This window comes from Lasioglossum baleicum, chromosome 10 (genome assembly GCF_051020765.1).
Source record: "Lasioglossum baleicum chromosome 10, iyLasBale1, whole genome shotgun sequence".
NCBI classification, from domain to species: domain Eukaryota; kingdom Metazoa; phylum Arthropoda; class Insecta; order Hymenoptera; family Halictidae; genus Lasioglossum; species Lasioglossum baleicum.
In genome coordinates this window covers 17,777,161-17,792,557 of record NC_134938.1, presented here as the reverse complement: position 1 = coordinate 17,792,557, position 15,397 = coordinate 17,777,161, and the positions used below count along the sequence as shown (strand labels likewise).

The 15,397-nt window shown below is 33.6% G+C and overlaps 1 protein-coding gene across 1 annotated transcript; it reads right to left on the bottom strand.

Annotated features, from left to right (window-relative positions):
* Window positions 1-345: 345 nt before the first annotated feature.
* Window positions 346-5,902, bottom strand: LOC143212571 (uncharacterized). Its single transcript, XM_076431482.1, has 2 exons — window positions 5,203-5,902; window positions 346-1,823 (listed from the first exon to the last, which is right to left on the bottom strand). Exons 1-2 carry the CDS (start codon window positions 5,900-5,902, stop codon window positions 736-738), a joined length of 1,788 nt encoding a protein of 595 aa, XP_076287597.1. The 3' UTR covers window positions 346-735.
* Window positions 5,903-15,397: the final 9,495 nt, after the last annotated feature.

The following is a 15,397-nucleotide window of genomic DNA, read 5'->3' as shown; positions in this document are numbered from 1 at the left end:
CCCATAACCTGTAGAATTTATGATGCCTCACAAATAACACACAGCATATAAAGGTTAACAACAGGAAACAGTTTTAATGAAATCAATCAATAGACAAGAAGACATTTGACATGTTTTGTATAACGACGATCGACAGACGACTCGCTTGTTTACCGCGCCAACGCATTCGCACGCGGCAATCGACTCGCGCCCATTCGCACGCGGCAATCGACTCGCGCCGAAGATCCCTAGCTTACCCGAGCTACACACGGAAGACGTGCTGTTGTATGGTCTTTACCATTCCAACAGATAATAAGTATGGTGAGATAAAGTTATTTCATCTAGATATTTGAAAATATTATCATCAGTAACAAAATTAATATAAGCACTTAATAAAGTTATTTGATGTAAATCAAAATTTCTTTATTTTTAATTATCAAAAGATAAAATTAATATACTTAATAAAGTTATTTTATGTAGACATTCGAAAATATTATGATTGGTAATAAATAGACTGCGGATTTTATATATTATTTTATATATTATAGCCCCTCCTTCTTAAAATTTTTTTTTTTTTTTTTATTCAATGCAATTTGAATCTCTAGGTAGAGATTATTTTGCAATACATAATTTTTCAATACATTGTGATACTTTTTATAATACAATACAAAATATAAGTATACATATATAAATATATATATAAATATAAATAAACGTCGGTCAATACTCAAGTAGTTTTAAAGATGTACCGTTATCTTAAACTTTTAGATCACAGGCCTTCAAAAACGAGTAACTTATTTTGCATAATTCCACCGTAGGTCTGGAGAAAAGAACATTGCATGAAAGCGGAAGAAAAAAATGCAGTTTCTGTAATTGTTTGATAAATTCTAACCTCTGCTCATCAAACGTGGGACATTGCCATAACACATGGTCAATATCCTGAGATTCATAACCGCAATGACATTTTGGATCATTTATGAAACCTATACGAAAGAGAGAACTGGCAAGATTGTAGTGTCCTGATCTACATCTGTTTACCGTTGTAATAATCTCACGTTGGAGATTTGTGTGACTGAACCACGGTTTTGACTTTCGGTTGTGGAAGTGTGTGAAGTAGTTTACACCTTTGAATAAACCTTCTTTCTCTATGGTATTATATGTATTTTGTGTTGCTACTGATTTAGCCGATTCCCTTAGATCCGTGAAGGGAATTTTGATGGAGGATGCTGCTACCGTGTTAGCCGCCGATTTCGCTAATGCGTCAGCAGTCTCGTTGCCCAGAATCCCCGAGTGAGCCGGTACCCAGTAAAATTTAATTTTACTGTCGTTTGAGGTCTCGGAGGCGAATTTGAAAACATTTTTTCTTATTTCGAGAATATAGGGATTCGTTTTTGTGTTTATAATAGGTTGTTGTAAGGAGAGTAGAGCGCTGAGAGAATCCGTAAAAATGAGAAAATTCTGATTGGGATAATTCAAAGCTATTTTTACAGCGTCGTTCAGGGCTATAGATTCTGCAGTGAAAATTGACGCGTTTTTGGTTAAACTTCTTACAACTGTTATATCTAAGTCATTACAGACACATGCTGTTCCTACAGAAACTGAATTTTTAGACTTACTGCCGTCAGTGTACAGAGCATAGGATTTTTCTTCTTTAATTAAATTTTCAATTAATATATTGGGATTTTCTACATACGTAAGAAACGAACCAAATTCTGTGTTGATATAAATATTGCTAATGAAAGAATAATATTCTTGAACATCATTATTGTGGTTATTAGCGGCGTAAATATGATTGATTGAATTCTTAGTGTCTCTTATGCATTGATATATGTAGAAGCCGGTTACTATTTTTACGCTTGATATACTTGTTATCAATCACTGTCCAACACCAAATTTGATTTCAATATACTGTTGGGTCCTTCTTATAGAGTTTTTTGCGCTGATTCCGAATCTGGTTTTAATTTTTATCCTATACGTCCAGTTTTTGAGAAAATGGAGTTTTAAAAAAAGACATATTTTTCAACTTTAAACAAATATTGCGATGTTATTATAAAAGATATTGAATTGTTGTTTACAGCAAAAGATTCTGTAGACTTTCCCGAATACAGTGATATCCAATATTAATACATTATGATTGTTTAAACATGTTTAAAGAATGATTAAAGACGGAGATGCACCACTTTTGCACCAATTTTTGCGGATATTTTCGAATTTATCTCAAAAAATAAGGGTCCAGCGAAAAATTGAACTATACCACGCGAAAGAGCAGACTTTTATCTTGAGAAACCCCCCTGTGAAGTTTGCATGGTCGACGTTTTTACCGAACCAGAAAGCAAAATATCTTCGCCCGACATGCGTTGACGCCAGTGGTGCTCTTCCACTAGCGGGGTCGTTCGTCGGGATACGGCGCGGCGCGCTGCGGTGAAACGGCGCGTGGCTATAAGCGCGCAATTATGTCAGCTTACTTAAATGTAATATTTTATTAAATGTTATATTATTGTTATTTATTATTTATTAGTATATTTATTCTGTATAAATTATTTTTGTATTTTTTAATGTTAGTCTCTCGTTTATAGTATATTTAATACAAAAAATACCTTTTGTAACAAAAAAATAATTTATTCACACACTACACTATTACACTATTTACAATGCTAATATATATGTGTACACTATTCAGATATAATACACTATATCGATTTAATATGGAGCAAACTATTTTAATTATATATTTAAGTCAATAAAAATAGTCCCGTTTATATTGTGTTTGGACTTATTTTACTCGGAAGAATCTCGAGTGTTCATTGGCACTATAATTACAATACATAGATAAGACGACAATTACTGAAAATAAAATTTTTCAGTCACCGCATTGCAGACTTTCCTTACATTGTATGTATTCCGTTGTCCGTAGACCGTCATTTATTTTACATATTATAAAATATGTATCGTGTTGGTTCTTAAGAAAACTGATGCCAGAGTTCAGTTTCGGCTTTGTGTTTGTTGAAATCAGTCGTGTGAAGCATTTCAAATCTGCATTGCTACGTATAAAACTTCATAAAAAACATTTATAGTTATTTATAGTATTTTAGTTGTTGTGTATATAATATATGTATTTTAGTAGTGTATTATATCTGAATAGTGTACACATATATATTAGCATTGTAAATAGTGTAATAGTGTAGTGTGTGAATAAATTATTATTTTGTTACAAAAGGTATTTTTTGTATTAAATATACTATAAACGAGAGACTAACATTAAAAAATACATAAAATAGTTTATACAGAATAAATATACTAATAAATAATAAATAACAATAGTATAACACATTTAATAAAATATTACATTTAAGTAACCTGACATAATTGCGCGCTTATAGCCACGCGCCGTTTCACCGCAGCGCGCCGCGCCGTATCCCGACGAACGACCGCGCTAGTGGAAGAGCACCACTGGCGTCAACGCATGTCGGGCGAAGATATTTTGTTTTCTGGTTCGGTAAAAACGTCGACCATGCAAACTTCACAGGGGGGTTTCTCAAGATAAAAGTCTGCTCTTTCGCGTGGTATAGTTCAATTTTTCGCTGGACCCTTATTTTTTGAGATAAATTCGAAAATATCCGCAAAAATTGGTGCAAAAGTGGTGCATCTCCGTCTTTAATCATTCTTTAAACATGTTTAAACAATCATAATGTATTAATATTGGATATCACTGTATTCGGGAAAGTCTACAGAATCTTTTGCTGTAAACAACAATTCAATATCTTTTATAATAACATCGCAATATTTGTTTAAAGTTGAAAAATATGTTTTTTTTTCAAAGCCATGATTTTCAAAAACTGGACGTATAGGAAAAAAATTAAAACCAGATTCGGAATCAGCGCAAAAAACTCTATAAGAAGGACCCAACAGTATATTGAAATCACAAAAAAAGTTGAAATTTGTTGGACAGTGTTATCAGCAATGTTGGAAACGTATATGTATATTGTATAAAAGCGGGCTAAGGACTCCGCCTTGGGGAACACCCTTAAACACTTTTCTAGCCTGGTCGCCTGTGAGATCTGTATATACTATTCTTTCAAAAGTTATGAATTTAATAAATTTAATCATATTAATTGGACAACCAATACTTGCCAATTTTTGCAAAAGAATATTTATATTGACGTTATCGAATGCGCTGCTGACATCTAAAAATGTAGCTAAAAGGTTCTTTTTACTATTAACGGATTCTTCAATGCTTAAGGTAATGTTGGTCAAATTGTGTATGGTGGATTGACCTTGGCGAAAACCCGTTTGACATTTAGGAAGAACGTTATTTCGTTCAACCCACCAATCCAATCTATGTTTTGCCATTGATTCAAAAAGCTTGCATAGGCAGGATGTCAAAGATATAGGTCTCACATTTTTGCCGTCGGATTTTCCTATAAAATGGATATATGATTCTTTCCATTGTTCTGGAAAGCTGCCTGTAGTAAACATTTCATTATATATGTCTAGAAGAATTAATTTGTATTTGATTGGTAGTTTTTGAAGGATTTCGTAATCTAAACCGTCTGTGCCTGGAGCTGAACGAGTGTTTCTTTTTTTGAGAGCAATGTTAAACTCGGCAAAGTCAAAGAGTGAGTTGAGAAAATCGTTATCCTTACAAGTAGGCAATCTATCTGGATCATCAGAGACCCATGATGGACTAATTTTGTCTAGAGCTTCCCTAATTTTGGTTTCAGACTGGTGATTCTCAGGAGTGTGACAAGGTGTTACTTTAATCCATTTGTTCTTTAAGATTTTGTTGCGGTTCCAAACATATTTTTTGCTGGTGCGGAAATTAATACTCTTTGCAAAGTCTCTAAATTTGTCTCTCTTCTTTTTTTTTAAAAGTTTTCTAGCCAGAGCCGAAAATTTTTTATATTCTATGTAATCATTACTGTTTTTAGTAAATTGCCATTTTTTGAAAGCCGCTTTTCTAAGCCTTTTGACCTTGTCACACTCCAAATCCCACCATGGTACCGGATTTCGATGGACTTTGTCATTAACAATTCTTTTTTTTTGGGGTGTTTGCTATTACAGCATTTGTTAGTATATTGGTGAAAATATTATATTTTTCAGTTGCGGTTAAAAGGTCGTAATCTGTTGTCAAAAATCGATCATAATTTTTTTCTAGGTTAGTAGATACTTCATCCCAGTTTGTTCTTAATGATTTTAATCTGAAGGACTTTTTGTGATATATACTTTTTTTAGTCGATACTGTTACAAATAAGGGGTAATGATCAGAGCCCCAAGTTTCGTCGATTACTTCTACATTGATATTATGAGCTATGTTTGCTGAAGAGAATATAAGATCTAAATTGGACCTTATATCATTATTAAATTGAACATAGGTGATAGATTTTGAATTATGAAGAAATAAGTCAGATTTGTTATAACTATTAAAAAGTCTTTCACCATTAGTATCATTGTTTTTGCAATTCCAACTTGTATGATGAGCGTTGAAGTCGCCCATCAATATTGCATGTTGACTTTTATCTACCTGTGTGACTATTTCGTCCCATTGAGATTGTGAGAGTGTTGAATGGGGAGCTCTATAACATACGAATATATTTATTGCGGGGTTTATATTAGTAATTTTTATGCCAGCTAGTTCAACAGATTGATCAGGACACTTTAGATTTTGAAGTTCAAAGTAAGCTAAGTTATTGCGAATTAGAATAAGAATACCACCCCCTCTTGAATGCAGACGATCTTTCCTGAAGGTCTTGAAACCAGCGAAGTGAAAGTTTTTATCCGTTTGAGATTCTTCTGAGAGCCAGGATTCTACACATATCAAGATGTCCAGATTGATGAGGATATTGGGAAGTTCTTCTTTTCTTCTTAAGATGCTTCTTGGGTTCCAAAACAGTATATTCAAATCCTTATGATGATAGGTGGTCATGATCGGATTTATAGAATGTTCTTTTATTAAAGGTGATATTTTAAATGTTATAATTTATCAGATAATCGAGATTGGTCGGAGTCGTGATCAGAGTCGGACATATTTTGTAACAGGATTTTCTTTTTAATTCTCGTGCATCTTGATTTTAGACTTCGATCCTCGATATGTTTATGAACTATGTCAATCATTTCAATTAAACCATCTATGTCTTTGGTGAATTCCAAAGCAACTTCTAATGAATTGTGTTGCCCTCGAGACTTTTCCAGAAACATTTTAAATTGTGTGTAGTCCAAAACATAAAGATTAGGATATTCCTCCAAGATGTCTTTAATTGGCGTAAGAATTTCATCTATATCCTTGGTACAGTTTTGTGAGGTATCTTCGCCAGTAAGTTTCTTTTTCTTGGTGATCGGTTTTTTGAAATTGTCGTTCTTTGTCGTTGGTAAGGTAGGGAATGAGCTTCTTTCATCAAAAGATCGATTTGTACATTCGTTTAACTTGGAGTACAGGATTTCATGAGGGCCCTCCGATGACGTGGATGATGGAACAGGTCTTTTAACACCTTTTTTCTCGTTATTTATGTCGTCTGTATTTGAGAGAACACCCGGTGCGTTGTCATTACTATCTTTGTTGCCAGTATGCGTCAATTCGTTAATCGTAGGCCTTTCCTGGATTTGTTTCGGGCATGACTTTGCCACGTGCCCGTTCTGTTTACATATGAAGCAGCACGTTGAATCCGTGCTCAAGTAAGTCCAGTATGTTGTGTTGTCGTAGGTTATTTGTAATTTGTCCGGAAGAAGGTGCTCGTCTTCTTCTTTGATATATATTTGGCGACGAAATGAAAAAATATGAGAGCGCCCAGGTTTGGTCAGCCCTGCTTTAACGTAATTCATTTGGGAAACCAATCTAATGCCTTTACTTTTTAACAAATCGACTAATAATTCGTGTGGTATAATCGGACTTACATTGGAGATGACAACTCTCTTATTTTTTTCTATTAGAGGTCTAATTGTTAATAAATGGTCCTTTACTTGTACTGACTTATTTGTTAGATTTTCTACTAAAGATCTGCTGGATAGAAAAGCACAAACTCTACCTCCTGAGATTTTTTATATAAACAAGATGTTTTCTATGCCCGTAATATTTTCCAAACCATCTAAATAGTCATCGTTAGTAATTCCTTCGATTGAGTCCATTATTATGGCCTGGTCCTTTTTTGGTCGAGTACTGTATGCTGTCACTCCAGCATAGGTTTGCATTACGGATGGTTGCATTGTACTTTGATTTTCCATATTGTTATGGCCCCTGTAGTCAGAAGCCACAGCACCAACCTGGTACAATTTTTCGAGACTGCGACAGCAGTCCGAAACTTAAAATTCAACAAAACCACTCCAGAAACTATTTCACTCTACATACATATAGTACAGTATAAACTCGTAGCAACTCGCAGTCAAATGACTGTTCACTTTGAGAGCGCGACACGAAACACGTCTGCTCACTACGGTGTCTCAGACACCACTCCCCTTCTTAAAATTAATGCACAAAATTTTTATTTTGCATAAAGATCTGCAGTCTAGTAATAAAATTAATCTAAATACTCAATAAAGTTCTTTCATTTAGATATTCGAAACTATTATCATCGGTAATAATTCAAGAAGACAGAAAATTAGACAGTGGATGTTTATGCAAAATAAAAATGTTCTACCTGAATTGCAACAAACTGGAGTGTGAAATTGAAATTTATTTTCTTTCTTAATATGTTTAATAAATCGAAATAAGTCGAAATCGTTCAAGTTTAAACACTCATAACTTTCGAACCAGTGAAATCCTAACATTGAAACTTGGCTTTACGACATTGTCCCGTAAAAATCTACAGGACTACGCAAGAAAATGGCAAAAATTGTTGGTTGGCTCAACTTTAAACCCCTGTTTCGAACCAGTGAATTACTAACATTGAATCTCTCGCCAAAATCTGCAAGATTGCGCAGGAGAAAGGCAAAAATTTCCTGGTTATCCTAATAATGGCCCTGAAGCTGTTCACATTTTGTTTTGCTGTTCACAATCGTTTGCACCGTCTGTCAAACGTTTATCACGATTCGATGATACTAATCCTACCATTCTTATTATTCATATCCTGCGTTATTTGTTATTGTCAGGTTTAGTGAATGCGCTGAAAGACATCCTTAACGATCTCAAATCAATACATGTGTACAATGTATTGTTACAGCATGTGATTGGATAAGTTACAATTTTACAACATTACAATTTTTCAATTTCACAATTTTACAATTTTAGAATTGTACAATTTTACAATATCACAAGTTTAGAATTTAACAAGTTTAGAATTTTAGAATTTCACAATTCTACAATTTTACAAGTTTACAACTTTAGAATATTTTAGGATTTCACGGTTTCACAATTTTACAACTTCACAACTCAAAAATTTTACGATTTTACAAATTCAGAGTTTTATGATTTTTCAATCTTATTCTCTGTCTCCCTATCATTTTAGATAATTTTGAAGTTGCAAATATGAAAAAATACCTTATAAGTATACTAAAAGTAAAAGTAAAGTAAGGTAGTCTTATTAGTGTATTAAGGTAGACTTATTATATGTAGACTACCAATTTTTCAGGGTCTGACAATTTTAGAAAGTTGTAAAATTGTGACATTGTGAAATTTTAAAATTGTGAACTTGTAAAATTCTTAAGTTGCAATGTTGTAAAATTGAAGAATTATAGAATTGGAACAGAAGACCCTGTAACAATTTATTGTACAATTGTAATGAATTGTATGGCGCGGCGTGTAGGGTGAGAACGATCAGGATATCTTTCAGCTCTCACCGAATTTTGCTGGCATTCTCTGTAAATGAGGAGCATATCGGTTTGTTCTCACCGTACACGCCTTACAATTGAATGCTTTTGTACAATAAATTGTTACAGCATGTGATTGAATAAGTGCCGAAGCGATAGGAAATATGGTAATTATTTACAAAAGTACTGCCCTCTCCGATTTTGATGAAATTTATATATGTTATAGATATGGACATTTTGAACAACTTTTTCCTTTTCCAATATAGGGGCTCGCTTTTAGTTTTCGAGATATTTGCAAAAAACTATCGCGAATACTGTATTGAATTTTTCGTATTCCTGGACGCTCTGCTGCAACGTAGACTGTTTCGGTGCGGCGTTTGTTTACATTTTGACGCTGTAGAGATAAGAGAGAAAACAGGGGGGGTGGAAAGGGCCAGCCTGACACCACACACACCCACCCAGTGCTTAACACGCACCCAGTGTTTTTAAAAAGAAGGTTTCCGTTAAAAAATTAACATTTGCACCAATTTTCACTATCATATTCGTAATCAGCACGTGAAAATACGTAAGAATCTAGAGTATAATTTAGAAACAGTGGGTGCGTGTTAAGCACTAGGTGGGTGTGTGTGGTGTCAGGCTGGCCCTTTCCACCCTTCCTGTTTTCTCTCTTATCTCTACAGCGTCAAAATGTAAACAAACGCCGCACCGAAACAGTCTACGTTGCAGCGGAGCGTCCAGGAATACAAAAAATTCAATACAGTATTCGCGATAGTTTTTTGCAAATATCTCGAAAACTAAAAGCGAGCCCCCTATATTGGAAAAGGTAAAAGTTGTTTAGAATGTGTTGCCGCATAACATATATAAATTTCATCAAAATCGGAGAGGGCAGTACTTTTGTAAATAATTACCGGAAATACTACTGAATCCGTGATAAGAAGATTGCAGCATTGCAATAACAATCAATTTGAACAGCTTCTGTAAAAGCAATTTTATTTCGCCGTTTTGTCATAAATCACCTTCACTGACCTCCAAAGACCTTAATGTTGCACCTCGTTGGATTCGTCTGAATAGCCGCTATCAGAAAACAGCTTGCAAAACATAAGATTCTATTTTTAAAAAACGAAGGTGATCTTTGCATCTCTGAAGCGTCTTCACCTAGCAACAAAATAGTAACGCCACACTATGGCCCCTGTTATCCGATGCAACTTTTATTTCTCAAACTTTTCTACTACTATCATACGACACAATCGTTAGAGTATTTCAGGTGATCGTGTTAGGTGAATCAGTTCATATAACAGTCAACAAGTGACACTGCGATAGACGGTGCCTACACAGCTTTTAACCTAGTGAGATCGTAGGAGAGAATTCTCTTCAGCGTTGATGAGAAATCCAGGCAACTAACTCTTCATGGGAACATTATCTTGCAGGATCAAATCACACATGTCCACTATCGTGTGAATATTTACAGCTGATGATGAACTACAATAAAACAAACGACATCTCTTGTTTACAAACACATTATTACGAACAGACATGCATCCTGAAAATTTCACTAAAATTTTGGTAAAAATGGCAAATGAACACTGAAACCAGTGAAAAATTGCAATTTCTACCACTTTTGATCGTTAAATTGTGAAGTTGTGTAATTGGACTGTTGTAAAATTGTAAAATTCTAAAGTTGTAAAGTTGTGAAATCGTAAAATTGAAAAATTGTACAACTGTAAAGTTGAAAAATTAAGTTGAAAATTGTGTTGTCGTAAAATTGTACGATTGTGAAATTCTAATGTTGCAAAATTGTAAAATTGCGAAAATGTAAAATTATAAAATTGTAAAATTCTAAAGCTGTAAAATTGTGAAATGATAATATAGAAAAAATGTAAAATTATAAAATTGTATAATTGTAATGTTGTGAAATTGCAAGATCGTGAAATTGTAAAATTGTGAAATTGTTATGATGTAAAATTGTAAGATTGTAAAATTGTAAAATTCTAAAGTTGTATAGTTCTAAATTGTAAAATTGTGAAATTGTAATGATGTAAAATTGTGAATTTGTAAAATTGTAACATTGTGAATTTGTAAAATTCTAAAGTTGTAATGGTTCTAAATTGTAAAATTGTAAAATTGTGAAATTGTAATGATGTAAATTTGTAAAATTGCGAAATTGTAAAATTGTAAAAAATTGTAAAATTTATTATTTATTTCTCAAATTACAATTCATTTCGTGGTTATTTATATTAATTTCTGCAATATTATTTGCTAATTAATATTGTGGTCATTTGAATACATTTTAATATTAATTCCAGAAATAGCATTTGCTTTGAAACAGAATCATAAACAAAAATGTTAAGAACAGGAAAAGAAAATTCCCTCGTGATCTTTTGTATTCATTTGCTATTAAATAGAAACCAATGAAAAATTGCAATTTCTACTACTTTTGATCGTTAAATTGTGAAGTTGTAAAATTGTAATGTCGAAAAATTGTACAGTTGTAAAATTGTAAAATTCAAAAATTGTAAAAGTGTGAAGTTGAAAAATTAAGTTGAAAATTGTATTGTTGTAAAATTGTACGATTGTGAAATTCTAATGTTGTAATGATGTGAAATTGTAAAATTGTAAAACTGTGTAAAGTTGAAAAATTGTGAAATCGTAAAACTCTGAAGTTGTAAAGTTGTAAAATTGTGAAATTGTGAAAATGTAAAATTATAAAATTGTAAAATTCTAAAGTTGTAAAATTGTGAAATTGTAATGTTGTAAAATTGTGAAATTGTGAAAATGTAAAATTATAAAATTGTAAAATTCTAAAGTTGTAAAATTGTGAAATTGTAATGTTGTAAAATTGTGAAATTTATTATTTATTTCTCAAATTACAGCTAAGAATAAATCTTAGTCCTTCAATAAACACAAACAAGTTTACACTTGTTGCTTTTGGAAACACATTTTGCATACATTTACCAATCATCGTTTGCTATGTCAAAGAAAAAGAATAACAGATAATATTGGTGAAAGTTTTTTAGGAAAGCAGGGGCGAGGATGAAATATTTCCCTGGAGGGCGTAGTCGCAGACTGCGTGGCAGCTAGAACGTCGCTCGTATTTCACGGAACTTCGTTTCCTGTTAGGAACACGTTCGAAGTACACCGACGAACAACTTGTTTCTCGGGCAGACGCGGTGTTCCAGCCAAAAATCAGCTGAAAAAGGAAGCTAAACAATAGCCGTGACTAACTGGAGGGTACGAGACGCTCCGGAGAAGAGGAAGCTCTGAGATGCGAGGGGTGTTGCCTTATAGCTACTTTCACGCTCGACATTTCTCTTTTCCCCTGTTTACTTTGGGAGAAGAGAGACTGATTTATGATAACGATCAATTTTTGGTGGAATTTCGAGTAATCTAGTTCTACAATGAGAGATTTAATTCAATAACTTAAAGAGGTACATACTGTGAAAGGAAAGTTAAAAAATAAGAGAGATTCAATCAATTTCGTAGTATATTAAAATTGTTTCTTTGAAAACCAACTATAAACGGAAATCAGATTTAATTCATTCCCTTGAGCAGTTACATACCCTTCAATTTAAAGGGTTGATAAATAAGAGAAAGTCAATCACTTTTCTACATATATAGAATTATATTTCTTTAGAAACCAATATGTACGTTAATCAGATTTAATTAAATACCCTAAGAAGTTATATACTTTTTTAATTTTGGAAAGTTGAAAAATGAGAGAAATTGAATAATTTTTTTATATATAACATTATATATACAATATATATTTTTATATATAACATTTCTTCAAAAACCAATATGTACGTTAATCAGATTTAATTTAATCTCTTGAAGAGGTTACATACCATTCTAAGAGAATGCAAGACTAATTGAGCCGTAAAAAGAAACAGATTATTTAACAAGTTTTAAGAAAAATCGTACAGAATATGTTACTAGTAAAAGACAACGTTATAATATTATAAAAGGTGTGTAAAAGCGATTTGCAAAATACAGTTCTCCTTTGTTTACTGAGAAGTAAGTATAGTGCACAAGCCTGTACTACTGAAAACATTTTGTTACAACTATTTATGTCACTAGGTACGCTGTTTCTAGTAAGTTCGAATTTTAAATAAGAATGATATAGAAAATAGTAAAGAATGTTACTGTTTATGCAATTAAAGTGATCTTACACGTATTGACGTATTTTCGAGTAGTTTCTATCGGTTGCAACACAGTTTCTATGTCGTTTCACTGGCACCTTAACTTGCAGTAATTTCGCGAAATTTTAAATCACTCACCCCACAACACTGATCTTTATGCAAAATAGAGATATTTTGCAACTACTGTGGGCAACAAGAGTTAAATAAAACGTCGCTTCATCCCTTAATAGAATTTTTACATCGAGAACAACGTAACAATATTCTTAGATTCTTTTAATCTTTCAGTTTTTTATTTTAACCAGTCAATTCCTTCATAAATGCATAAAAATCCGCAGTCTAGTGATTACTATACTGCGGATCATTGCGCAAAATAGGACTATTTTACATCAACTGCGACTTACTAGAGTCAAATAAAAATTTGTTACTTCCTTTAATAATTTTAACAGGTTAATGATAATACAGGATGTTTATGTTGGGAAATGTGACAAGTTACTGCTCTCTTTTAAGTAAAACTAGAACAATTATCCCACCTGTCCCAGATCCCAGAATCACCCTTTATGTATGTGGGAGGTCTAACTTCCCGCCAAAGCAGGCGAAACGCGCGTCCCGCGAAAAAAACCCTTTTTCGGTTTTCCGCTTATATCGCGGAAACTATGTGTCCTAACGATAATACCATTCCATACAAAATTAAAGCTGACAAAATGTGCTATAAGATTGATTCCATTCAGTTTTTCGCTATCTCCAATAGTTTCCGAGATATCCGCGCTCAAACTTCACTAATTGTGAAAAAGAAATTTTTGCCTCACGTTTTTTGCCTTACTTGACTATAATTAACTTTTCAGCACAATTAGTGAGCTTTGAGCGCGGATATCTCGGAAACTATGCGAGATAGCTAAAAACTGAATCCAATCAATCCTGTGGCACATTTTGTCAGCTTTAATTTTGTATTGAATGGTCTTAGCGCTAGGACGCATAGTTTCCGAGATATACGCGGAAAACCGGAAAAGGGGACCTTCTATGTGCCCCCCTGCACCCCGCTCACATTCTAGGAGTGGGGACTTTTAGTATCACTAAATCCAAACAAGGTCAAGGTCTCACTAGTCCATACAAAGACCCAAAGATAAAAATTGTGTTCCTTCAGTTTCCCTCTACAACTTTTCCTTGACTGGACTATATGTATGTTGCAACCAGTATTACGCATTTTTCAGCCCACAGCTATGACGGAATTACACACCGATGCTAGTTCAGACGGATACGGGGCAGTCTTTCAGCAAAAAAACGTGCGACGAAAAGATGTTCTATCCTGTTCATTATATGAGCAAAAACACTACAGACGCAGAAAGAAAGTACAGCTCGTACGAATTAGAATTTTTGGCGATAGTAAGAGCAGTGCAGAAGTTTCGGGTGTACCTGTTAGGTTTAGATTTCACAATAATTACCGATTTCCAGGCGGTGCAGAAAACTCTGTATAAGAAAGATTTGTGCCCGCGCGCGAGTTGCGAGATGGGCGTTGACTCTCGAAGAGTTCCATCATAAAATCGAACACTGATCTGGTGAACGTCTGAAACACGTTGATGCGCTAAGTATTTAGATATTCGGTGTTTATCGTGGAAGATAAGATGAGCGAAATTATTTGGAAGGGACAAAACGAAGATGAACGCATTCCAGCCATAAAACAGGTATTGGAAAGGAAAGCGTACGAGGACTATTTAATAGAACATGATTTATTGTTAAAGAGATATGATGATAAAACTGTTGTGGTGCTACCAGCGAGTATGTTTATAGATACTATTCGACGAGTGCATGAGAATGGACATTTTGGAGTGAAGAAAGTTGTAGAGCGAATTAAGGAAGAATTTTATATTTCGAATTTAAGCGAGCGAGTAGAAAGAGTAAAAAGAAAAACGTAAATAGGAAGGGATGCTCTCCCCCATTCCTAAAGGAGATACGCCATTGTGCACTTATCATATCGCCCACCAAGGCCTGATGGTATCGACAGGTAAAAAATATAAGTATATACAGGGTGTTTCGTTTAAAACAGTACACCTAAATATCTCTTCAGGTTATTGTGATGAAAAAAGTATTTGCTACGTAATGTGCATGGTGTAAATGGACCAAATATCTGGCACGAATATTTTTTTCCAAAGGTCATTTTTTCGGAGTTATCAAGGTCATTGATGTTTTTTGATACATAACTACATTTTTATTTTATTGCATCGGATAACTGATCGAAAAATACATTCAGATATGTATAATAACATGACCTTGAAATGACCTTGATCTTCGAAAATTAAAGTTTTACCTTCAGATCAAGGTCAAGGTCATGTTATTATACATATCTGAATGTATTTTTCGATCAGTTACACGATGCAAAAAATAAAAATGTAGTTATGTATCAAACAACATCAATGACCTTGATAACTTCGAAAAAGATGACCTTTGGAAAAAAATATTCGTGCCAGATATTTGGTCCATTTACACCATGCACATTACGTAGCAAATACTTTTTTCATCACAATAACCTGAAGAGATATTTAGGTGTACTG

Excerpts from the sequence above, each read along its gene's own strand:
- LOC143212571 (XM_076431482.1), bottom strand. The coding sequence starts at position 5,902 with ATGACCACCTATCATCATAAGGATTTGAATATACTGTTTTGGAACCCA. Across the intron at positions 1,824-5,202 it reads AACAGTATCGACTAAAAAAA|TAACCGGCTTCTACATATAT; the intron begins GTATATATCACA and ends GCGTAAAAATAG.